Genomic DNA, 23935 nt, shown 5'->3' with positions numbered 1-23935 from the left:
ATATATATATATCAAAAATATAGTTCAATTTTAGATTTTGTGTTTGCCGCCAGCAGGAATTGTATGGCCTTATCTGCTCAAAGTAGAAGTAAGACCGATTTTAGGAAACGCAATGCACATTATTTGGAATCACAATCAGAATTGCGTGTCAAAGTATCAATTTTGGTGCTACTTTGTACTTTGCTACTTTCGATGGGAGGGGGGGCTGCTCACGAGAGGGCGTGTATTTCTGACGTACTTTCATAAAAGGAGGGACAAGCAAAGGGGAGTGTTTAGTAGTCTTCACCAACGTCCTCTCATTAAGAATAATACCGCTCACCAAAGAGAAGTTTGTATATTTCTTTTGACTGTAACAGAGCAGAAGACTTAAAATCATGTCTGGTAGAGGAAAAGGAGGCAAGGGACTCGGTAAGGGAGGTGCTAAGCGTCATCGCAAGGTTCTCCGTGATAACATCCAGGGCATTACCAAGCCTGCGATCCGTCGTCTGGCTCGCCGTGGTGGTGTGAAGCGTATCTCTGGCCTCATCTACGAGGAGACTCGTGGTGTGCTTAAGGTGTTCCTGGAGAATGTGATCCGTGATGCCGTCACCTACACCGAACATGCTAAGAGAAAGACCGTGACCGCCATGGATGTGGTCTATGCTCTGAAGCGTCAGGGCCGCACTCTGTACGGCTTCGGCGGTTAAAGATTTGATCAATCATTCAAACTGAACCCAAAGGCTCTTTTAAGAGCCACCCAATTGCTTTACAAAGGCTGTATCCCATCATTTATATCGTCATGACACCAACCCGCACTATATAAGATTTAGGATAAATTAACACAATCAGTCAGTACATTCTATTAGTTCCCATGACCACACAGAATTGTTCATGATCAAAGTATTTGCCACAGCATTCCATGTTGTATAAATAATGGACGGGCCATTTATCGTGATTTAGATCAGGTCATTAATTTCTGTGCCTAAGCTATCATGCATTTAATGGTGTGATATAAAAGCAAGAACCCCATCAACACAGTTACCCTCACCCCCCCGGGATGCGTACGGTGCGACGCCATGAAGGCGCGAAAGAATGACACCATTGTTGCCACTGTAAAATTAGGGTTCGCTTTGGACAGGAGTATTGTTGTGAATGTATGACACTTGGAAACTTGGTTCATAGTACATTGGGCTTATGCTACAACTCACATTCATATTGGCGTAAACAAATCTTAATCTCTCCAACAAAAACGCGAAATGAAGTGAAGTGGTAATATTTACATATGTCTATCTCTTTCTTCATTTCGCCGAAAAGTGCGGGTAGATGAGGAACCTGCTGATCTGTTAATATTACATTGGGCTTATACCACAACTGACATTTATATTGGCGTAAAAATGGCAGAATCTCTACAACAAAAAAACAAGTAATTCATTACGCAATCTAAGGTTAATTTATATATGTACATCTATATTTTTTGCATATATCTATTTTGTAGAGTTTTCTCCATTTCTACGAAAAGTGCGGGGAATGAGACAAAAGAAGGGGGGGAGGGTAACCACTGATCTGTGAGTGGGGCTGGAGTTCATTGACCGTCCCCTTCGCTACAAATTGACCAACTATGCCTGGGCGCTTGGTGTTCTGGTCACCGGACTCTGAAGTGACACAGTCACTCATTTGCATAGATCTTTGTATAAATATAGAGGCATCCTCGCTGGGGCAGATATATTCTGTTTGAGATAGACAGAGATACATCATGGTTGAGCCAGCAAAGCCAGCACCCAAGAAGGGATCCAAGAAAGCAGTGACAAAAGCTCCAGGGAAAGGAGGCAAGAAGCGCCGAAAGACCAGGAAGGAGAGCTATGCCATCTACGTGTACAAGGTGCTAAAGCAGGTCCACCCCGATACCGGTATCTCCTCCAAGGCGATGGGCATCATGAACTCTTTCGTGAATGACATCTTCGAGCGCATCGCTGGGGAGTCTTCCCGCCTGGCTCACTACAACAAGCGTTCCACCATCACCTCCAGGGAGATCCAGACCGCAGTGCGTCTGCTTCTGCCCGGCGAGCTGGCCAAGCACGCTGTGTCTGAGGGAACCAAGGCCGTCACCAAATACACCAGTTCCAAGTAGAGCGTTTTCTTAACGCACTCCAACTCAAAGGCTCTTTTAAGAGCCACCCACCTCTTCTTTGAAAAGTCATTCCAATGTTTTTTTATTTTTTTTTATTCATTATAACTGCTTATTTCTCTAATATTTGCAAGGATACATTTCTAAAACGGCCATGATTCGTGCGCACACAAGGCATGTTCAGGTCGCCAGTTAGATTGCACTCAAGTCGCGCTAAACGGTGTTGTGGTGATACAGTTGGAAATGTCATGTCAAAATCTTCTCCAGGATAGTCTCAGACCATTTAACTACATAGCACGTTTACTGGGCTGGTGGTCAATTAGAGCGGTGTATAATCCCCAAAACTAAACACGCACAGTGGAATAGTTGCTTCGACAGACCATGAAATGAACGTTGAGCATGTACATCAGAGTTATGCTTGAAATGATAGTAGATGAATGTTGCATTAGGATTAGTGGAGTGTTATATGTAAACAGATTTAAAGCGTGGTGAAGAAACGATAAATATGCTTGTATTGTACAATTAATTTAAGCACATTCCCCATGGATGCAATGTTTTATATTAAAGACCTGGCTAGTGTGATTGCACATTTTCCCTTTCACAACTAGTTACAGAAAATGTTGCTCAATATTCATTAAAAGAACTGTTTTGAAAGATTACGGAATATAACTAGAATCTAGTGCAAAACAAAATGACCATCGTGTATTTCACCCTTTACAACTAAACGAAATAGAGCTTTGATCGACAGTTTGGCGGCTCTTAAAAGAGCCTTTAGATTTCTGGAGTGAAGAATGAACTTAAGCACGCTCCCCACGGATGCGACGGGCCAGCTGGATGTCCTTGGGCATGATGGTGACTCTCTTGGCGTGGATGGCGCACAGGTTGGTGTCCTCGAACAGACCGACCAGGTAAGCCTCACTGGCCTCCTGAAGAGCCATGACGGCAGAACTCTGGAAGCGCAGGTCGGTCTTGAAGTCCTGAGCGATCTCTCTGACCAGACGCTGGAAGGGCAGCTTGCGGATCAGCAGCTCAGTGGACTTCTGGTAACGACGGATCTCTCTCAGAGCCACGGTACCGGGCCTGTAACGATGAGGCTTCTTCACGCCACCGGTAGCTGGTGCGCTTTTACGCGCAGCCTTGGTGGCGAGCTGCTTCCTCGGAGCTTTACCTCCGGTGGATTTGCGAGCAGTTTGCTTTGTTCTTGCCATGGTTAAGTATTCTTCGGTTTGAAGTGTAGCATAAAGCGGGAAGCGGGTTTTTTAAAGGCCTAAAATCCCAGCCTGCCCCCTGTCTCCGCTGATTGGACATCGTAAGTGCTTCAGAGTGGCGCCAGAAATTCAGAAATACAAAGCCCACCCCCCTGGTATATAGTTGCTTTTGTCATTTTTCACAAATAACATTTCAGTGTAGGACCGAAATAAAACAAGAAATACACTCAAATATGCCATTAGTCAGCCATCCCCCTTATACATCCAGAATACATGTTATGTGACTATGGAGAAATATGCAGATCACCATAAAATCTCACTGATTGACCTAAAATTGGAAAGAGATATCCTGCTGGTGTTTTATGGCTTCATATTATTTATAAGTACATATTGTTGTTATCTATAACATTTGGAATAAAAAACTATTTCTGTTATCAGGAATAGTAACAATGTGACGAAAAAAGTTGATATTTCTTGTATATTTTATACAATTAAAACAGCCTGGGGTCAAATTGACCCCAAACACCAATGCGTACAGCATGTGTCGGGACATTGAAAACACATCATGTTCATTTTGTGTTTACCCAGTTGTTCCCATTAAATTAGGAAAATTCATTACATATGAAGCAAATATACTATATACATAATTGTAATGATGGTGACTGCATGCCCATTAAAACAATGAGCCATAGCTACTCTTAGTTTGATTTGATCATAATCATTACATTGCAAACAGAGGGTCGGTTTTTACCGTCCACATTCAAAACATATGAGCGTGACCAGTAATGACATGTGAAGGGGGGGAAAGAGTAGCCATCTCAACAACTTGGAATGTACTTTTAAAAAGTAATTGGGTGGCTCTTAAAAGAGCCTTTGTTTAATATTTTAGGAGACCGATTTACTTGGACTTCTCGGTCTTCTTGGGCAGAAGCACAGCCTGGATATTGGGCAGCACACCACCCTGAGCGATGGTCACTCCGCCGAGCAGCTTGTTCAACTCCTCGTCGTTGCGCACAGCCAGCTGCAGATGGCGGGGAATGATACGACTCTTCTTGTTGTCACGGGCAGCGTTGCCGGCCAACTCAAGGATCTCAGCAGTCAGATACTCGAGCACGGCGGCCATGTAGACCGGAGCTCCAGCTCCAACACGATGGGCATAGTTGCCTTTGCGGAGCAGCCTATGAACACGGCCCACGGGGAACTGGAGTCCAGCCCTGGATGAGCGAGTCTTGGCCTTAGCCCTCGCCTTTCCTCCGGTTTTGCCTCTGCCGCTCATTTTGGGTTTCAGTAGATTCTTCCAAAGACTGAAGTATAGTAAGACAGAGAGGGGAGTGAATTTATTCTCCTCCAGCTCAGTGTTGCTCAGTGCCTCAGTGGTTGAGGGGAGAATGCTGAGAGCCAATCAACGTGTAGGTCTGTGCTGGACGCCAAAGTCACTTCAATTTTGCGCCTGCTGGATTTCCTTCTTTCTTTTAGCGCGTGATCTCCAAAATCACTGAATATTTTAACGCATGAAATAGTTAAAATGACACCTTCCAGTTTACGTTGCAGCTTTGTTTCCAGATATGTCACTTTAAAGTTCACAATAAACAAGAAGTCACAAAATCTCCATGTATTGCGAACAATATTTAAAATGAAACAAACTGAAGTGGTTTGGTGATACAAGCCGGTCTATTAGATACTTTGTATCATGTTTGATTAAAAAAAAAAGAAAGATGAGCAGAATTATGCAAGCCCATTTCTATTATTTTGGGATAACATCAGCTGTATGTAGTTTACCAAATATAATTGAATGACATATTTGAGTGTGATTAATTAACACCACAGTGTTTATTTATTATCAGTAACTCTGGCTAAACTTAACTTAAATATTGACTTTCCTTTCGGGCCCTCAAGCAGGTGAATATTTACTGTCATACCATGTGTGTTCATTGCGAGCATAAAATATGACATGTTGGTTGGTGGTGATTTAAAACCTTGATAGACTTAACATCAACTACAAATATTGAAAAAGTAGCTTGAGCTTGAAGCATAAACTATTCTTTACCACGTAATTTTTTTTATGGAACAATGCGTTTCAAAGACCGCACACCATCACGGGTCGTTGGATAGCGAGAAAGAGGGTTACATACACTACTTTAAAGAAAGATCCTGTAGCCTTACTATGAAAACAACTATAATAAAATTGACTGTATGCCATTCAAATAATGGAGCTACCAAAGGCCATGGATCCTTCTAGTGTTTCGATCGGCCATAATAATTTCATTGCAGACAAAGGGGATTGGGTATTAACGTCCACTCAACTTATATGCACTTTGAATACTGAATGTCAAGATGTGAAGGGGGGGCTTTGTGACCTTTACAACAACTTGGAATGTACTTAAAAAAAAATTATAATTGGATGGCTCTTAAAAGAGCATTTGTTTGAGATTTTAGGGAGCAGATTTACTTGGATTTCTCAGTTTTCTTGGGCAGCAGCACAGCCAATACCATAATGGCAAAGTAGGATGGGCGGAAAAGGAGGAGTGTTTGTAGTCCTCAAATAGGTCCTCCTAGTGGCGATATCAACTCGTACCACAGTGTAGAGTTGTTACATTTCTGAAAACTCAGACTGCAAGCATGAGCGGAAGAGGCAAGGGAGGCAAAGGACTCGGAAAGGGGGGCGCAAAGCGTCATCGTAAGGTTCTTCGTGATAACATCCAGGGAATCACAAAGCCCGCAATCAGGCGTCTTGCTCGCCGTGGTGGTGTGAAGCGTATCTCCGGCCTCATCTATGAGGAGACTCGTGGTGTGCTGAAGGTGTTCCTGGAGAATGTCATCCGTGATGCCGTCACCTACACCGAGCATGCTAAGAGAAAGACCGTGACTGCCATGGATGTCGTCTATGCTCTGAAGCGCCAGGGTCGTACTCTGTACGGTTTTGGAGGTTAAAAATCAGTCATCCCATTCTGAAACAAAAACCAACGGCTCTTTTAAGAGCCACCCAAATACTTACGTAAAACATGATTCCAAGTATGTTTCTAATGAAAATGAGTTGTTAATTACAGATTGGTAGTGTTAAATGTCCCCTACGGATGACTAATACTGAAAATAATATATAATGCGCAACAGCCATTATAAATGCGTAATGCTTTACTTTTAGTGAGCCTTCTCGTTTTAGGTTTTCCTTTAAATGTACTTTCACTGATTACATGGCCATGCTTATCATTAAACAGTAAAACTATATCAGGATATTTAATACCAAGTTCAAAGTACAATTGTATGAGCTGATCCATACCATTCTCATGTAAAGTAGTATTTATTGTTACACCATGTTCTATTGCTCGTAGCTTGACTATTATCTCCCTTGTACGTCGCTTTGGACAAAAGCGTCTGTTAAACGACTAAATTAAATTCATGTTGCATGTAAGTGGCGAATAGACCAAGAGTAGTGGGTTTGCAAAAGTATTGTGAGGTAATGAAAAATGTAGGCTATTGCAAGGGAAGGCAAAAGTATTGCCAGGGAACGCAAAGGTAAATGAAAAGAAACCAATCTCACCATCAAAATCCCACTATGATACTCAGGGGCTCCCTACAAAAGCATACACTGCAAACCTTTTTTGAGTTTTTCCTAATCTGTTTGGTATAACATACAGGAAAACTGAAGATAACTCTCCCGTAACACAAAGGCGCACGCACATGGAAAACAATTATGCTTATCAAATTCACATCTTAGTATGTCTGACATGTAGATATTCTAACTGAAGAAAAGAAACATTCGGTTATTGAGTCATATTCTGCAGCTCACTTTCATGGATGCACGTATATAGACTACTTTCATCTTTCCTATACAGACTTTGTCAGTGATAACGATGAACATTTATTGAAAATATTTATCACTTGGAATAAGGCTTAATTAATGAGGGAGGTATGGAATATTGACTTTATTTTAGTCATGTCAAGGTAGCTCAAAAAGTGCGGGAAGATAACCAAAGAAGGGGAAGTGCGGGCTAAACTCTTTCTGTGGGCAGAGCCGTCTTATTCGACGGACCCGCCCATACGCCTCAAAGTAACCAACCATCGTCTTGGATTCTGGTCATGGCTGGCCTAGGTGATATATTAGCATAGAGTGCTGTATATAAAGAGTTGGCACGTCTTTATGCAGTTTTGTCAGTTCCATCTGAATCTCCTTACAGAGAGAATCATGCCTGAGCCAGCAAAGCCCGCCCCGAGGAAGGGATCCAAGAAAGCCGTCACAAAGACCACCGCTAAAGGAGGCAAGAAGCGCAGAAAGACCAGGAAGGAGAGCTATGCCATCTACGTGTACAAAGTGCTGAAGCAGGTCCACCCCGATACCGGTATCTCCTCCAAGGCGATGGGCATCATGAACTCTTTCGTGAATGATATCTTCGAGCGTATCGCTGTGGAGTCTTCCCGCCTGGCTCACTACAACAAGCGTTCCACCATCACCTCCAGGGAGATCCAGACTGCAGTACGTCTGCTTCTGCCCGGTGAACTGGCCAAGCACGCCGTGTCTGAGGGAACCAAGGCCGTCACCAAATACACCAGTTCCAAGTAAAGCTTTTAACGCTTTTAAACCCAAAGGCTCTTTTAAGAGCCACCCACATTGTCTTTGAAAAGCAGTTTCAATATGAACTAAATTGCCATGTATTTTCAGGATCTTCCGTAGAGTGGGGTAACCTAGTTTCGGAAAATGAAATAGCAGACTACTATTAAACAGCATTGCAATATCTGAACGATGAATCAATTTGGCTGAGGGTTTCGACCTGGAACTACGCACCTTAAGCAAAACATAACCTGTAGTTTTTAATGTTGTATGTCAGCAACAGCCTACTTAGTTTTGCAATGTCACCATACTATTTCAGTAAAAAAAAAAGTAACAATGTAACACAAAAAAGCAACCCCAACGCTCTCAGATGTCTTTTTCGTTAACAACAGGCGTGTGCGGGAGTTGCAGAGTATGTAGCAAATGTTCCAGAAAATTGTTTTGCATAAGGTGCTGTCATCCATCAGATTTAGTTCTCAGTATCTCTCCACCTTAGCCTTTAACTAGCTACGACTTTGCACTATATATATATATATATACTTTTTACTTTAATCTTTATTGTGATGAGTGGTTAGATAAGCTATATCTGTTTTATTTTCTATTGTTCTTAAATCTTGCACACTATCCCTATTTTTATTTGATGTCTACTTGTATGCGCATCACTGTGCACGTACATTCTTTGCTGCTGTAGTGTGTATGGTATAGAGAATTTAGCAGGAAATAGAAACAGACCACTTACTCTCGGTAATTCTAGTGTCGGTCTTAATTTCTTTCTTTCTGAAGCCGGTCATGCCTTTGACTTGTGTATGAAAACCGGTGACGACCTCAAAGCAGCAAACCTAATGAGTTTCAACCGTGCCTTCTACTAGGGGGATAGTATAGCATGTGCGTGGGCTATTATGTAGCGTGTGTACAACACTGGAGGGAAAATGAGCTTTTTTCAGGAGTTATTGAGGTGGCTCTTAAAAGAGCCTTTGTTTTTCTTAACGTTGTCGGGATCAACTTAAGCACGCTCCCCGCGGATGCGACGGGCCAGCTGGATGTCCTTGGGCATGATGGTGACTCTCTTGGCGTGGATAGCGCACAGGTTGGTGTCCTCAAACAGACCAACCAGGTAAGCCTCGCTGGCCTCCTGAAGAGCCATGACGGCAGAGCTCTGGAAGCGCAGATCGGTCTTGAAGTCCTGAGCGATCTCTCTGACCAGACGCTGGAAAGGCAGCTTGCGGATCAGCAGCTCAGTGGACTTCTGGTAGCGACGGATCTCTCTCAGAGCCACTGTGCCGGGCCTGTAACGATGAGGTTTCTTCACTCCTCCGGTCGCTGGTGCGCTTTTGCGAGCGGCCTTGGTGGCGAGCTGCTTTCGCGGAGCCTTTCCTCCGGTAGATTTACGGGCGGTTTGCTTAGTTCTTGCCATTGCAGAGTCTGCTTCAGTGAGAGAAGTGTGCCTCTACGCAAGCAACCACGGTATTTAAAGGTTACAACCTCGACCAGCCCCCTGATGACGTTTACTTGTTGGTTGCCGCTGATTGGTGTTCAACGCCCGGCTTCCGGTGGCGCCTAAAATTCAAAGTACAAAGCCCTTCTCTTACTTTGCGAGCGTTTTTGCGATTATTCATCTACAGAAATTCGTTCAGTACATAGGCATGACGTACAAAATATATAATCTTATCCAGCAATTACAAGCAGTGCTTGCCTGCGTTTTTTTATTTACACGTTTGTCAATATCTTTATATATAGGTAGTCAATGCTGTATGCTATTAAACCTTAATTATATTGGTATTATCGAAATTATGAAACCAAATTTCAAAGAATAAAGGGTCTTTATAATAGGCAAAAAAAGGCGGCAGGGAGACAAAAAAAATCTGGCTTCTAATTGATTTGCCCTCCACCAGGTGAAAAACCAAAGGAGAGGAAAATAAACAAAAAGACTGATAATATGAATTGCAAATATATCTCATACAGCTTATACTTACAAAACAGCTGTATATGTAAAGCCAGTAGCACAGCTTAGGACAAATGTCCCTAAACACAGATGGCAAAATTATATTAGAAATCACACATCTGTGAGTATACTATCGCAGAGCACACCCTACACATTGGAGTGTATGACAGGCACGGCTTTTGTGGTGTGACAGTGTGAACATTTTGGTTAACATCATCGGCATTGGCTATTGATATAATATTTGTATATAATATATTAAATTATGGGTGGTCTGTACAGCTCATTGCGTATGGAAAAGGGGTCATACTTAGCGACACTTAGGGCGACAGTGGTACAGTGGTAGAGAAGTCGTGTAGTAATCAGAAGGTTGCTAGTTCGATTCCCTTTCGAAGCGTCTTTGAGCAAGACACTGAACCCCTAATTGCTCCTGATGTGCAGTGTGCCACCAGTGTAAATGTAAAATGTGTATACATTGTAAGTCGTACATATGGAAGTCGCTTTGGATAAAAGCGTCTGCTAAATGACTAAATGTAAATGTAACGACTGCACTACTACGTCTCATACCCTTTATCTAGGCGTAGGGCACGCGCAAATGTTTTGGAATTTGGATTAACCCAAAACCAGCCACCTAAAGATTCACACAAGTACGTGTTTTAGTGACAAACTTGGAGAAGTTCACTTTTTCCTAACAAAACAAAGTCACAGGGTTCTATAGTGTACAGAAACTTGGAAACACTTTTCCGCAGATGGACGGCTCTTACAGTTTTTCTCGATTGTTTAAGCATGATTTTGATGGTTTTGTTTTGTTTTTCAAAACACTAGACACAATTAGCAAAACACCTCAGATCCTTTGATCCCTCTTGTAAGAACTATACCCTAATTTATCAAAACCGTATTTTGTTACCATATGAAACACACAGTCACCAGTCCGTCAAACTCCTTAAGTTCGCGGACGACACCACCCTCATTGGGCTCATCTCTGGGGGGGATGAGTCCGCTTACAGGTGGGAGATTGACCATCTGGTGACCTGGTGTTGGCAGAACAACCTAGAGCTAAATGCTCTGAAGACAGTGGAGATGGTCGTACACTTCAGAAGGAACCCAGCCCCACCCACCCCCATCACCCTGCGGAGTCCTTCCGCTTCCTGGACACCATCATCTCCCAGGACCTCAAGTGGGGGCTGAACATCAGCTCCCTCACCAAAAGAGCTCAACAGAGGATGTACTTTCTGCGGCAGCTGAAGAAGTTCAACCTGCCAAAGACAATGATGGTGCACTTCTACACCTGCATCATCGAGTCCATCCTCACCTCCTCCATCACCGTCTGGTACGCTGCTGCCACTGCCAATGACAAAGGCAGACTGCAGCGTATCATCCGTTCCGCCGAGAAGGTGATTGGCTGCAATCTGCCATCTCTACAGGACCTGTAGCCACCTGACGTGGACTCTCATCCCGCCCCCACACCTCAAGCCTGTGTTATGTTAACACACACTACATTGCACACTGCACATTGCACATCCACTTTTGCACTCCTGTCCTGCTTTTTGTATTGAATTGTAGTACTTATTGTGTTTGTGTAGTACTTACTGTGTTTTTATGTTTTATGTTATGTGTAGTACTTACTGTGTTTGTATGTTTTTATGTTTACTGTATGCACCTATACATCAGAACAAATTCCAGGTGTAAACCTACTTGGCAATAAATACTATTCTGATTCTGACATGTTGCATATGGCTGAATTCTGTTTGTACCAGTTACACACTGCTGTTGCAAACCTAAAACACTTTTAGCAATTCTACTTCTCAGTGATTAGAGTAGTGTAAGTGAAGTACACAGAGAAAGAGCAATTATACAATAAATTCACTAAACAATACACAAGACCAATGCTGCAGACTGATACAAAAATAAGTTAATTCTCTCCATATAACCAAATAGGTCAACATGTCCACATGGAGAATCACAACAAAACATGTCCCAGTTTTAATGCTACTACAGAGTGTTTATAACACTGTAAGCTCAGCAAATATCAGACAAACGTACAATTATGTATCAGTACAGGTTACAATTCCATTAAAAAAAGAGAAAAAAATGAAAATACAGTACAGATAAAGTTGTTTCATTTTAACCTGATGTCTTTTTAGGATGTGTGCCAGTGTTGACTGAGAGACCTGATGGACATTATTGTAAATGGCATGGTCAACTGTAATGTTGGCTTAAATTTCTGAGCCTGATAGCATTATTGGCCAAAACCATGTTTATTGTTCTTGCGTGCATATGGGCCCCCATCCTCCTTTCAAGTTTATTTGATAAATTTGGTCTTCTTCTTTGAGCACGTTTTTTTTCCCTTAGATTTGACCATGACAAGTGTTGGAAGAGATGCATTCATATGACATTTTGGGTGGCTCTTAAAAGAGCCTTTTTTTAACTACATTGAGCAGCACGTGAAGTGCAACTTTTACTTCTTTTTTGGGGCAGCCTTTTTCGCTTTGGTGGCTTTAGGCTTGGCCACCTTGGGTTTCGCTGCTTTAGCTTTCTTGGGGCTCTTAGCTGCCTTCTTGGGTGCGGCAGGCTTTTTGGCCTTCTTGGGGCTCTTCGTTGCCTTCTTAGGCGTAGCGGGTTTCTTGGCTTTCTTCGGAGACTTCTTTGCAACAGCTGCGGGCTTCTTCGCCACTGTCTTCTTGGCCTTCTTTGCTACAGCGGGCTTCTTTGCTGCCGGCTTCTTGGCTTTGACGGGAGCCTTCTTCGCAGGCTTCTTAACCTCTGCCTGTTTGTTCAGCTTGAAGGAGCCGGACGCGCCAGTTCCTTTAGTCTGAACCAGTGTACCCTTTGCGACGAGACTCTTGATGCCCACCTTGACACGAGCGTTGTTCTTTTCCACATCGTATCCACCTGCAGCCAAAGCCTTCTTCAGGGCAGCCAGAGAAACTCCCTTCTTCTCCTTGGATGCAGTGATGGATTTGACAATGAGCTCGCCCACACTAGGTCCGGTTTTCTTGGGCCGTGGTGCCTTCTTCTTGGGAGACTTAGCAGGCGCGGCAGCTGGGGCAACTTCAGCCATAGTTACGTGATGTCTTGTGTTCAGAGTACGAGACAGTTGTGTGAATGAATACCACGAGTAGCCAGCGGGTTGTACTTAAAATCAGCATGAGAACCGTTGAGACTCAACTGAAAGAGCTCTCCGTTCCTCTCTTCCGTGATGGACTCGCTTGTGTTTTCTCCACTCGCATTTTGTAACAAAATATGACTAACGAAACAAAATGTACGGATATGAAGATGTCGGTTGTAAAGTCCACGGCTTGCACTTTAAAGCAAACGTAAATTACCTCGCATTTTTACCCTTTCCGTGTTTTAACGAACAGACAACCGTAGAAGTGACAGGGGCGTCGTGGCAACCCATATTTGTTTTCTGAGGAAAACTCATCCAAAAAAGTAATAAAATCACATGGCATTTGCACCTCGGTGAGGAACAGAACAAACCATGCACCTATATAACCCGTAGAATCGGTAATAAAGTACCCTGTGCGAATCTGTGCTTTTCAGATGGGATCTGTTTGGACTTAGTGAAACACATATTCAGCCGATCCGACATGACAGCAGACACACATCTCTAATGGGAATGCGGACATGTAGAACATTTATTGGTAACAAACACTTTTAACGCCTTCGTAAATACAGATTAATTTGAAGACAAGCAAAGGTGTAGCCCGTATTGGTTTATACAGTTCGTGCGTTTGGGACGATTTTAGGTTTGTAGGTCAACACTGACACTTATCCTGAAAAGACATCAGGTTCAAATGAAAAAACTTTATCTGTACTGTATTTTTTTTTTTTCAGATTTGTTTTTGTTCTTTTTTTTTAAAACTCTAATTGTAACCTGTACTGGATACAGAATGTTATGTTTGTCTGATATTTTCTGAGCTTACAGTGTTATGCACACTACTGTAGTAGCATGAAAACTGGGAACTGTTTTGTTGTGATTCTCCATGTTGACTGCTTTGGGTGTATGGAGAGAAATATTGTATATTTATTGTATATTTGCACTTTCTCTGTGTACTTCACTTACACTACTCTAATCACTGAGAAGTAGAATTGCAAAAAGTGTGAGGTTGCTTATAGTGGTGCAAATCTGGGCCGATGCTTTGCTCCTTGAGTGTAAGGTTTTGATAATTGTGTAATACTTTTGATTTTAGTGTTTATGCAATCGTAAAAAACTGTATTGTATATTTGCACTTTTTCTGTGTACTTCAATTACACTACTCTAATCACTGAGAAGTAGAATTGCTAAGAGTGTTTTAGGTTTGCAACAGCAGTGTGTAACTTATTCGAACAGAATGAAGTCATATGAAACGTGTGTGTATGGTAACATATTGGTTTTGATAAATTAGTGTATAGTTTTTACAAGAGTGTTTCATTTTGCAAAGGATGTGAAGTGTTCTGCTAATTTGGGTGTGTGGTTGTGCTAATTGTGTGTAGTGTTTTGGGCCCTTTTTTAACAAAGGTGCTTAAGCAATCGAGAAAAAACTGTAATGATATTGTTCCATATATCATGGTATAGTGTAGGCGTGGATAGGTTGCAGGACTGGGAGGAAGTTAAACGATAAGAGATATTACTTACTACAGGTGTACATGTTATAAGATTGCATGCCTTTGCATCATCCGGTATTTCTGTTGGATTGCCTACACACTAAACCCTGGCCTTACTAGCCAGGCACAATAGACTTACACAGACTAAACTAGAAGTCCCACTTGGTCCAGGTCATACTCCGTCATCTGCAGTTGGCCGTACGTAACGACGATGAGTTGAACGAAATTGCTTGGTGGAGTCACCATCGCACAGGGTGGCTCAGAGCTGGGGGGTTAACTTACACTTTCTACTCCCCTGACGTTTGATGGCAGTAGTTACTAGTTACGATTTTACACAAGCGTTTAAAGTACAACACATTGTTAAAGAAGGCTTCTGATGTCTTACAAAAAGCAGGGTGCAGTCTCAGATTTAAAATGTTTATAAATTGTTAACAGCTCCACCAAATAGTGATTTTCCCTCTAAATTTCTCACATGGTTTAACTCAATAAACGTTCCAATTATCTAATATCTCACCATAAGTCAAAGAATAGTTAAAAGGTCCAAAAACAGATTTGTGTATCGAGTATCCTATGTAGGCTACGAGTATCCTACCTGTCTTTTGGCGATAAATAAGTGGATTAGCAATAATTTCTTAAAGTTAAAGGAGGACAATGAAGCGTGTATCTTGCTAGAGACTTAGACTAATTGGTGCACACATATTGAAACAGAGACCCTGGCCTGAACAACAAGAGGCTCACGAAAAAGGTTAGACAATTTAGGCTTCAACAGGACGTTTCTGAATGGTTAGTTAACTTGATGTCACCTCGACAATTCTTTTTGTATGTTTATGCATTGGCTGCGTGAGGTCATGTGGTCTTTCTGGCTGTATCGAGGACAACCCAATGATAGGGACTTCGAGTGTCTAAATATAGTGTGTTTATGTACGAGTATGTAAAAAATACAAGTCACTGGCTGTGAAAGCTAGGTTTCTGGTGTTTACATAAATGCAAGAAACGCAAACGTCATTGAGCTATGCCTGCACCAGTAAAAAAAAAGAAGCAATTTAAGCCATTTCAAATATATTTGTGCCAAATAGGGGGGAAATACATGGGGGAGGGGGGGAAGAGTGGCACTTTCAGCAACTTGGAATGTACTTTTAAAAAGTAATTGGGTGGCTCTTAAAAGAGCCTTTGTTTGATATTTTAGGAGAACGATTTACTTGGACTTCTCGGTCTTCTTGGGCAGGAGCACAGCCTGGATGTTGGGCAGCACACCACCCTGAGCGATGGTCACTCCGCCGAGCAGCTTGTTCAACTCCTCGTCGTTGCGCACAGCCAGCTGCAGATGGCGGGGAATGATGCGACTCTTCTTGTTGTCACGGGCAGCGTTGCCGGCCAACTCGAGGATCTCAGCAGTCAGATACTCGAGCACAGCAGCCATGTAGACTGGGGCACCAGCTCCAACACGATGGGCATAGTTCCCTTTGCGGAGCAGCCTGTGAACACGGCCCACGGGGAACTGGAGTCCAGCCCTGGAAGAGCGAGTCTTGGCCTTAGCTCTAGCCTTTCCTCCGGTTTTGCCTCTGCCGCTCATTTTCGGGATTCTCTGGGTTCTTCTGATTACTGAAGTAAAGCAAGTGAAAGAGGGGAGTGCTTTTATTCTCCTCCAGCTAAGCGTTGCTCATTGCCTCAGTGGTTGAAGCGAGAATACTAAGAGCCAATCAACGTGTAGGTCTGTGCTGGACGACAAAGTCGCTTCATTTTGGCGCCTGCTGAATTTCCTTCTTCCTTTTAGCGCGTGATCTCCAAAATCACTGAATATTTTAACGCATGAAATAGTTAAAACGACACCTTCCAGTTTAGGTTGCAGCTTGGTTTCCAGATATGTCAGTTTAATGGTCACAATACACAGGAAGTCCCAGAATCTCCATGTATTGCGAACACTATTAAAATGGAACAAACTGAAGTGGTTTGGTGATACAAAGTATCTAATAGACCGGCTTGTATCATGTTTGATTTATAAAAAACAAAAAACGATGAGCAGTATTCTGCAAGCCTATTCCTATTATTTACGGATAACATCAGCTGTATGTCATTTACCAAATAGAATTGAATAACTTATTTCAGTGTGATTTATTAACACCACACTGTTTATTTATTATCAGTCACTCTGGCAAAACTTCACTTAAAGATTAACTTCCCTTTCAGGCCCTCAAGCAGGTGAATAACTAGTGTAATACCATGTGTGTTCATTACGAGCATAAAATATGACTTAATTGGTTGGTGGTGATCTAAAACCTTAATAGACTTAACATCTTCAACTGAAGATATTGCAAACGTAGCTTGAGCTTGAAGCATAAATGACTCATTACGGCTTACTTTTTTTTATTGGAACAATGCGTCTGAAAGAGCGCACACCATCACGGGTCGTTGGATAGCGAGAAAGAGGGTTGCATACACTACTTTAAAGAAAGATCCTGTAGCCTTACTATGAAAACAGCTATAATAAAATTGACTGTATGCCATTCAAATAATCGAGCTACCAAAGGCCATGGATCCCTCTAGTGTTTAGATCGGTCATAATAATTTCATTGCGGACAAAGGGGATTGGGTATTAGCGTCCACTCAACTTATATGCACTTTGAATACTGAATAACAAGATGTGAAGGGGGGGGTTGTGACCATTACAACTGGAATGTACTTTTAAAAAGTAATTGGGTGGCTCTTAAAAGAGCCGTTGTTTACTATTTGAGGAGACCGATTTACTTGGACTTCTCGGTCTTCTTGGGCAGGAGCACAGCCTGGATATTGGGCAGCACACCACCCTGAGCGATGGTCACTCCGCCGAGCAGCTTGTTCAACTCCTCGTCGTTGCGCACAGCCAGCTGCAGATGGCGGGGAATGATACGACTCTTCTTGTTGTCACGGGCAGCGTTGCCGGCCAACTCGAGGATCTCAGCAGTCAGATACTCGAGCACAGCAGCCATGTAGACTGGGGCACCAGCTCCAACACGATGGGCATAATTGCCCTTGCGGAGCAGCCTGTGAACACGACCCACGGGGAACTGGAGTCCGGCCCTGGATGAGCGAGTCTTGGCCTTAGCCCTGGCCTTTCCTCCGGTTTTGCCTCTGCCGCTCATTTTCAAGTTTCAAAAAGTTCTTCTGAAGACTGAAGTGTAGAGCAACATGGAAGAGTGCGTATATATTCTCCTCCAGCTCAGGGTTGCGCATTGCCTCAGTGGTTGAGGCTACAATGCTGAGAGCCAATCAACGTGTAGGTTTGTGCGGGAAACCAAAGGCACTTCAATTTGGCGCCTGCTGGATTTCCTTCTTCCTTTTAGCGCATGATCTTCAAAATCACTGAATATTTGAACGCATGAAATAGTTAAAACGACACATTTCAGTTGTACGTTGCAGGTTGGTTTCCAGATATGTCAGTTAAATGGTCACAGTAAACAATCAAACAGGAAGTCCCAGAATCTCAATGTATATCGAACACTATTTAAATGGAACAAACTGAAGTGGTTGGGTGCTACAAGCCGGTCTGTTAGATACTTTGTATCGTTTTTAATTTACAGTTTTTTTTACGATTGCATAAACACTCAAATCAAAAGTAATACATAATTATCAAATTCTTACACTCAAGGAGCAAAACTTGGCCCAGATTTGCCCCATAAGCACAGTGTCAGCTCACACTTCTTGAAAAATAATACACACATTGATATGCAGAACCCTAAACACACAAAAGTATATCAAGATGTCACTTCATTGCAATTCCAAAGCACTGACTGTCAAATGATCACACCTATCAGCCAATTTGTTGCAATTTTTCTCGATTGTTTACAGTTTTTCTCAATTGTTTACACACAAAAACTTATGGAACTTATGACACAATGACCACATCCTGTAACTCATTTGCCAACTCCTTAAACCGATTCTGCTGAACTATAAACACAATTATCTGCTTTAGACCTAGATTTCAATTGTAAACCACACCTGCTTCAAAACACGACACACAATCCTTTTTTTATTTTGCACACTTCATCAACACCAAATCTCTTGTGTTCAGACAGAACACACTGCCATTTAAATGTCAAAACTTCCATTTCCAAGGCTGTTGTGCAATTTGCAATCTCCTGGTTTGGAGAACAATGGATGGCAACATTGAAGTGAGAGGTGATTTTTAATTACAGTTTTTCTCGATTGCTTAAACACAATTTTGACTGCTTTGTTTTGTTTTTCATTTCACTCACACAATTAGCACAACCACACACCCAATGAGCAAAACACCTCAGATCCATTGCAAAATGAAACACTCTTGTAAAAACTATACACTAATTTAACAAAACCATATTTTGTTACCATATGAAACACACACGTTGCATATGACGGAATTCTGTTTGTACCACTTACACACTGCTGTTATAAACCTAAAACACTTTTAGCAATTCTACTTCTCAGTGATTAGAGTAGTGTAAGTGAAGTACACAGAGAAAGCACAAAGTGTGGTCATTTGACTTGCAGTGCTTTGGAATTGCAAGGAAGTGATATCTTGATATACGTCTGTGTCTAAAGCATTAAAGTGTGTTTAGTGTTTTGCAAATCACTTGTGTGTATTGTTTCGCAAAAAGTGTGATGTTGACATGTGCTTATAGTGGTGCAAATCCGAGCCATTGTTTTGCTCCTTGAGTGAAGGTTTTGATAATTGTGTAATACTTTTGATTTTAGTGTTTATCCAGTCGTAAAAAACTGTAACATTTTTCTTTCTTTTTTTGTTGTTGACTGTACTGGCCTATGTTTTATTGTTTGTTCTGTCCAAATCATTTACACAATTCTAATTGTGTTTGCTGTGATGTATAGGCTACAGCACTTTTGGAAAAATATTACAGGTTTTTCTCAATTGCTTTCAAACATTTTTTGAAAGCATACCTCATTTTCTAAAAACTCTAAACACAAATCCAAAAACCACACACACAAAATGCAAAACCCTACATATCTCCTGCAAAATGCTACTTTGCCTTCAAAACAATGTTTTGTGTTCTCAAAAGTGTATTTTGTGTTCAAATGACACACTCAGACTATCATATCAGTAGACATTTCTAAGCACCAATTGAACACTGATGTGCTGAATGGAAAACACCAGCATGGAGGCCTTATCAGTAGCATTATGCCTTTTCATGTTCAGTGTTACTGTATGCTTACTCCTGTTGTAAAATATAACTGTATAATGTTTTTACTCAAATATAAAACACAAATATATAGTAACAACACAAATATTTCTTTATTTTTTCTAAAAGTGCTGTAGCCTCTACCTCACAGCATACACAACTGGATGTGTAAATGATTTGCACAGAACAAACAATAGAAAATAGGCCAGTGCAGTCAACAACACTTTGTATTTGTTTGATTGTTATAGCATTATTTTCCAGAACCATATTGACTATTGCAGTCTCCTGTTCAGCCGTCAAGACAGGCTCCCTCCCACCACGTCGGGGTAATCTTTCAGTTCTGCAAAATACACAAATACAGTACAATGCTCCTAATAAGGCATTAAAACTAGTGTTTTCCTGTCATAGTAGTGTTTCTTCTTACCTATTCTCTCTTCTTAATGTCCGGAGAATATATGCCACTGAGAAGCGGCTTATGTTTGGTTGAACCCTCTGGCCAGCCTCCTGCATGGTCAAACCATGGTTGACTACAGTGGCCCGAATCTCATCATATAATGGCTCTCCTTCTTGCTCTTCCTTCTCTTACTCTCATTCCTCTGCCTCTCTAATCACCTCTCACTTCTGTGTTGCCATCTATTGTTCTCCAAACCAGGAGCTCACCTGTGGCTCTTATATTGCTAAAGCTTGGTTCCAAATGGCAAAACAGCCTTGGAAATGGAAGTTTTGCCATTTAAATGGCAGTGTGTTCTGTCTGCTTTAAAACGGTGATAGACTAACATCTTCAACTGAAAATATTGCAAACGTAGCATGAGCTTCAAGCATAAATTGGACTAATTACCACTGCTATTGTCGGAACAGATGCATTCAAATGATTCTTTTGGGGTGGCTCTTAAAAGAGCCTTTGCGTCTAAAGTGACAACATTGACAGGGCAGGGCGCACAACATTTACTTCTTCTTAGAAGCAGCCCTTTTAGGTTTAGCAGCTTTAGGGGTTGCCGCTTTGGGTTTAGCAGCTTTAGGCTTGACCGCCTTAGGTTTAGCTGCCTTGACTTTCTTGGGGCTCTTCGCTGCCTTCTTAGGTGTGACGGGCTTTTTGGCCTTCTTGGGACTCTTTGTTGCCTTTTTAGGTGTGGCGGGTTTCTTCGCTTTCTTCGGAGACTTCTTAGCGGCTACAGCCTTCTTTGCTGCAGCAGGCTTCTTGGCTGCAGCAGGTTTCTTCGCTGCTGGCTTCTTGGCTTTAGGTGCTACCTTCTTAACGGGCTTCTTCTTCTCCTCTGCCTGCTTCTTGTTCAGCTTGAAGGAGCCGGAGGCGCCAGTTCCTTTAGTCTGAACCAGCGTTTCCTTAGTAACAAGACTCTTAATGGCCACCTTTACACGCGCGTTGTTCTTTTCCACGTCGTATCCACCAGCCGCCAAAGCCTTCTTAAGTGCAGCCAAAGAAACTCCTTTCTTCTCTTTAGATGCAGAAATAGCTTTGACGATTAGTTCTCCAACACTCGGTCCAGTTCTCTTGGGTCGGGGTGCTGCTTTCTTCTTGGGGGCCTTTGCAGGGGCAGCAGCGGGGGCTGGAGCAGCTTCTGCCATTCTAGTGTCTGTCTTGCGCACGGGCTACAACAGAAGTGTGATAAGTAGTAGAGAGACAGAGTAAACGGTCTCTATTAAAGTCAACATGAGAACCGTTTAGACTCACCCTAAAGAGCTCCCCTTGTCCTGCCTCTGCGAAGGGATCGTTTGTGCTTTCTCCAAGCGGGTTCGGTAATAAATAATAGCGCAGAAACAACATTCACTAATATAAAGATGACTGTTGAAAACAGCACAGCCTATACTTTAAGGAAAACACATGCGGGCTTATGATTAGCCTTAATTCCTGTTGCAACGAACTGGGAACTGCGTAAATCAAGAGGGAGACGTGGCAGTCCGTCTAAGTTCCGTGAGGAAATCATGCCCATAAAGAAGCTAAAGTCGTCCTATGTATCTACAAGAATGTGTCTCAGAACCAGATATGAGCCCCAGTAACGCGTTTAAGCAGTGACCGGGTTGTTTATGCGAATCTGTACTTTACTAACGGGAGCTATTTGGACACAGCGAAACACAGTTGACAGACAGTTCAGTAGATCCGACTCTGCTGCACAGACGTGTAAATATTAGAGGAGCAAGTTCTGTGTAATTGAAGAACTTTGGCAATATATTACAAAACACGTTAAATGACTTGGTGAACAGATATGGAGTTCAAGACAAAACCAGTAGTCATTCTTGGCAACGCAGTAGACTATCATTTGGAAAGCCCGTCTGCTGCCTGTGCCGTTACATTTGTATTATACGGGCGGGTTTTAAAATACAAATGTAAGTGTAGGATTGAAGTAAAAAGACACAATTTGTAGACTTGACTGACAAACACACAAATGAATACAAAACTACATAAAATAAAACACCAAACTTGAGCAAGTATCTTGGATCCATGGATGTGATTGTGTGTGTTTTTATATACGTGTGTGTGTGTGCATGTGTGTGAGTATGTGTGTGAGTGTGTGTGTATGTGTGTGAGTGTGTGTCTGTCTGTCTTTGGGATTATTGTGAGTTGATAGAATGATGGGTCTACTTGGCCGCTGTGTCACTCACAACCACTCCTGGCCAGGGTATAATGCAGGAGGAATACAGTAGTCTGCACAGTAGCAGAAGAGTTACACACACACACACACTCACACACACGCACACGCACACACACGGTGTGGGCTTGTGGTGTTTCATTAGATCACTTGGTATCCATGTCAGATTTATAAAAACCTTAATAATGTCAGGAGCAACAATCAGCAGGTTTGGTATTGTCATGGAGCTTTCTCTCTCTCTCTCTATTGCTTATCTAATTTGGTATTAGTCATGTAGTTCTCTCTCTCTCTCTATCTCTTGTTTATCTAGTTTGGTATGAGTCATGTAGTTCTCTCTCTCTCTCTTTCTCTCTCTCTCTCTTGTTTATATAGTTTGGTATTAGTCATGTAGTTCTCTCTCTCTCTCTCTTTCTTTCTCTCTCTCTCTCTCTCTCTCTCTCTCTCTATTGTTTATCTAGTTTGGTATTAGTCATGGAGTTATCTGGGCCTGAAGTGTTTAAATTAGGTGCTTCATGTCCACGCAAGAAGTTGATTTTATTTCTGCTCAAGATCTAAAGAAATGACATGGTGATGAGTAGGCTACACTCAATATTTTCTCAGTATAAACAAGACTGGAGCATTTTTCAGAATGACACAATGATACCTGTGTGTTACCCAAAATGACAACCAAAAGGTTTTCTTTTCTTATTGATTCTGAAATATTTATTTCACATTTCTTCACACAAGACTACGATTTTAGAGTTTTTGTTTGCAGCCAGCAGAAATTGTACGGCCTAATCGGCCCAAAAGGAACGCACATTATCTGGTACTGTATAACAATCAGAAGTGCGTGTCAAAGTATCAATTTTGATGCTACTTTGTACTTTGCTACTTTCCATGAAGGAAGGGGAGGGGGGGGGCGTATTTATGACGTACTTTACCCTACATGTGCCCGTACTCTCCATTCAGAAAAGGAGGGACAAGCAAAGGGGAGTGTTTAGTAGTCTTCACCAACGTCCTCTCATTTAGCATGAATACGCTCACCGTGGCGAAATCCCTTCTATCTTTTTGCTCTGGCAAAGCAGCAAACAATTTGAAATTATGTCTGGCAGAGGAAAAGGAGGCAAGGGACTCGGTAAAGGAGGCGCCAAGCGTCATCGCAAGGTTCTCCGTGATAACATCCAGGGAATCACAAAGCCCGCTATCCGCCGCCTGGCTCGCCGTGGTGGTGTGAAGCGTATCTCCGGCCTCATCTACGAGGAGACTCGTGGTGTGCTGAAGGTTTTCCTGGAGAACGTGATCCGTGATGCCGTCACCTACACCGAGCACGCCAAGAGAAAGACCGTGACCGCCATGGATGTGGTCTATGCTCTGAAGCGCCAGGGCCGCACTCTGTACGGCTTCGGCGGTTAAAGATTTGATCACACATTCAAACTGAACCCAAAGGCTCTTTTAAGAGCCACCCAATTGCTTTACAAAGGCTGTATCCCATCATTGATCGTCATGACTCAATCCCGCACTTTCAAAGTAACCCATGATTTAGGATACTAATAACCCAAAATTCAGTCAGTAAATTCTATCAGTTCCCATGCGCACACAGATGTCCACGTTCACAATCAGAATATCTGCCACAGCATTCCATGGTGTATAAATAATGGACGTGTGCCGTTTAACGTTAGATTAGACCGACCTGTGGATCAGGTCATTCATTTCTGTGCTTAAGCTATCACTATTAATAGTGTAATATTAAAGCAAGAACTCCCCAAAACAGTTACCCTCACCTCGCCAGGATGCATACGGTGCAACGCCATGAAGGCTC

The 23935-nt window shown here is 42.3% G+C and overlaps 10 protein-coding genes across 10 annotated transcripts; 3 read left to right on the top strand and 7 right to left on the bottom strand.

The window, feature by feature from the left end:
- Positions 1-1717: 1717 nt before the first annotated feature.
- Positions 1718-2140, top strand: LOC105907749 (histone H2B 1/2-like). Its single transcript, XM_012836127.3, has one exon. The coding sequence runs from the start codon at positions 1733-1735 to the stop codon at positions 2105-2107; it is 375 nt and encodes a 124-aa protein (XP_012691581.2). The 5' UTR covers positions 1718-1732; the 3' UTR covers positions 2108-2140.
- Positions 2141-2851: 711 nt separating this feature from the next.
- Positions 2852-3415, bottom strand: LOC116219266 (histone H3). The gene has a single exon (XM_031562460.2). The coding sequence runs from the start codon at positions 3310-3312 to the stop codon at positions 2902-2904; it is 411 nt and encodes a 136-aa protein (XP_031418320.1). The 5' UTR covers positions 3313-3415; the 3' UTR covers positions 2852-2901.
- Positions 3416-4163: 748 nt separating this feature from the next.
- Positions 4164-4629, bottom strand: LOC105897113 (histone H2A-like). Its single transcript, XM_012823993.3, has one exon. It carries the CDS (start codon positions 4586-4588, stop codon positions 4211-4213), a length of 378 nt encoding a protein of 125 aa, XP_012679447.1. The 5' UTR covers positions 4589-4629; the 3' UTR covers positions 4164-4210.
- A 2847-nt stretch (positions 4630-7476) lies between these two features.
- Positions 7477-8342, top strand: LOC116219276 (histone H2B 1/2-like). The gene has a single exon (XM_031562474.2). The coding sequence runs from the start codon at positions 7496-7498 to the stop codon at positions 7868-7870; it is 375 nt and encodes a 124-aa protein (XP_031418334.1). The 5' UTR covers positions 7477-7495; the 3' UTR covers positions 7871-8342.
- A 458-nt stretch (positions 8343-8800) lies between these two features.
- Positions 8801-9323, bottom strand: LOC105892751 (histone H3). The gene has a single exon (XM_031562458.2). It carries the CDS (start codon positions 9270-9272, stop codon positions 8862-8864), a length of 411 nt encoding a protein of 136 aa, XP_031418318.1. The 5' UTR covers positions 9273-9323; the 3' UTR covers positions 8801-8861.
- A 2932-nt stretch (positions 9324-12255) lies between these two features.
- LOC116219260 (histone H1-like) lies at positions 12256-12893 on the bottom strand. The gene has a single exon (XM_031562448.2). It carries the CDS (start codon positions 12856-12858, stop codon positions 12256-12258), a length of 603 nt encoding a protein of 200 aa, XP_031418308.1. The 5' UTR covers positions 12859-12893.
- A 2658-nt stretch (positions 12894-15551) lies between these two features.
- On the bottom strand, positions 15552-15983 carry LOC105895810 (histone H2A-like). Its single transcript, XM_012822498.3, has one exon. It carries the CDS (start codon positions 15955-15957, stop codon positions 15580-15582), a length of 378 nt encoding a protein of 125 aa, XP_012677952.1. The 5' UTR covers positions 15958-15983; the 3' UTR covers positions 15552-15579.
- A 1106-nt stretch (positions 15984-17089) lies between these two features.
- Positions 17090-17536, bottom strand: LOC116219270 (histone H2A-like). Its single transcript, XM_031562467.2, has one exon. The coding sequence runs from the start codon at positions 17501-17503 to the stop codon at positions 17126-17128; it is 378 nt and encodes a 125-aa protein (XP_031418327.1). The 5' UTR covers positions 17504-17536; the 3' UTR covers positions 17090-17125.
- A 2582-nt stretch (positions 17537-20118) lies between these two features.
- LOC116219256 (histone H1-like) lies at positions 20119-21149 on the bottom strand. Its single transcript, XM_031562444.2, has one exon. The coding sequence runs from the start codon at positions 21113-21115 to the stop codon at positions 20477-20479; it is 639 nt and encodes a 212-aa protein (XP_031418304.1). The 5' UTR covers positions 21116-21149; the 3' UTR covers positions 20119-20476.
- A 2026-nt stretch (positions 21150-23175) lies between these two features.
- Positions 23176-23579, top strand: LOC105909351 (histone H4). The gene has a single exon (XM_012837974.3). The coding sequence runs from the start codon at positions 23218-23220 to the stop codon at positions 23527-23529; it is 312 nt and encodes a 103-aa protein (XP_012693428.1). The 5' UTR covers positions 23176-23217; the 3' UTR covers positions 23530-23579.
- Positions 23580-23935: the final 356 nt, after the last annotated feature.

The sequence above is a fragment of the Clupea harengus genome, chromosome 24 (genome assembly GCF_900700415.2).
Source record: "Clupea harengus chromosome 24, Ch_v2.0.2, whole genome shotgun sequence".
Lineage (NCBI taxonomy): Eukaryota > Metazoa > Chordata > Actinopteri > Clupeiformes > Clupeidae > Clupea > Clupea harengus.
Note: the sequence above shows the minus strand (reverse complement) of the source record. Positions and strands in the feature narration are given on the sequence as shown.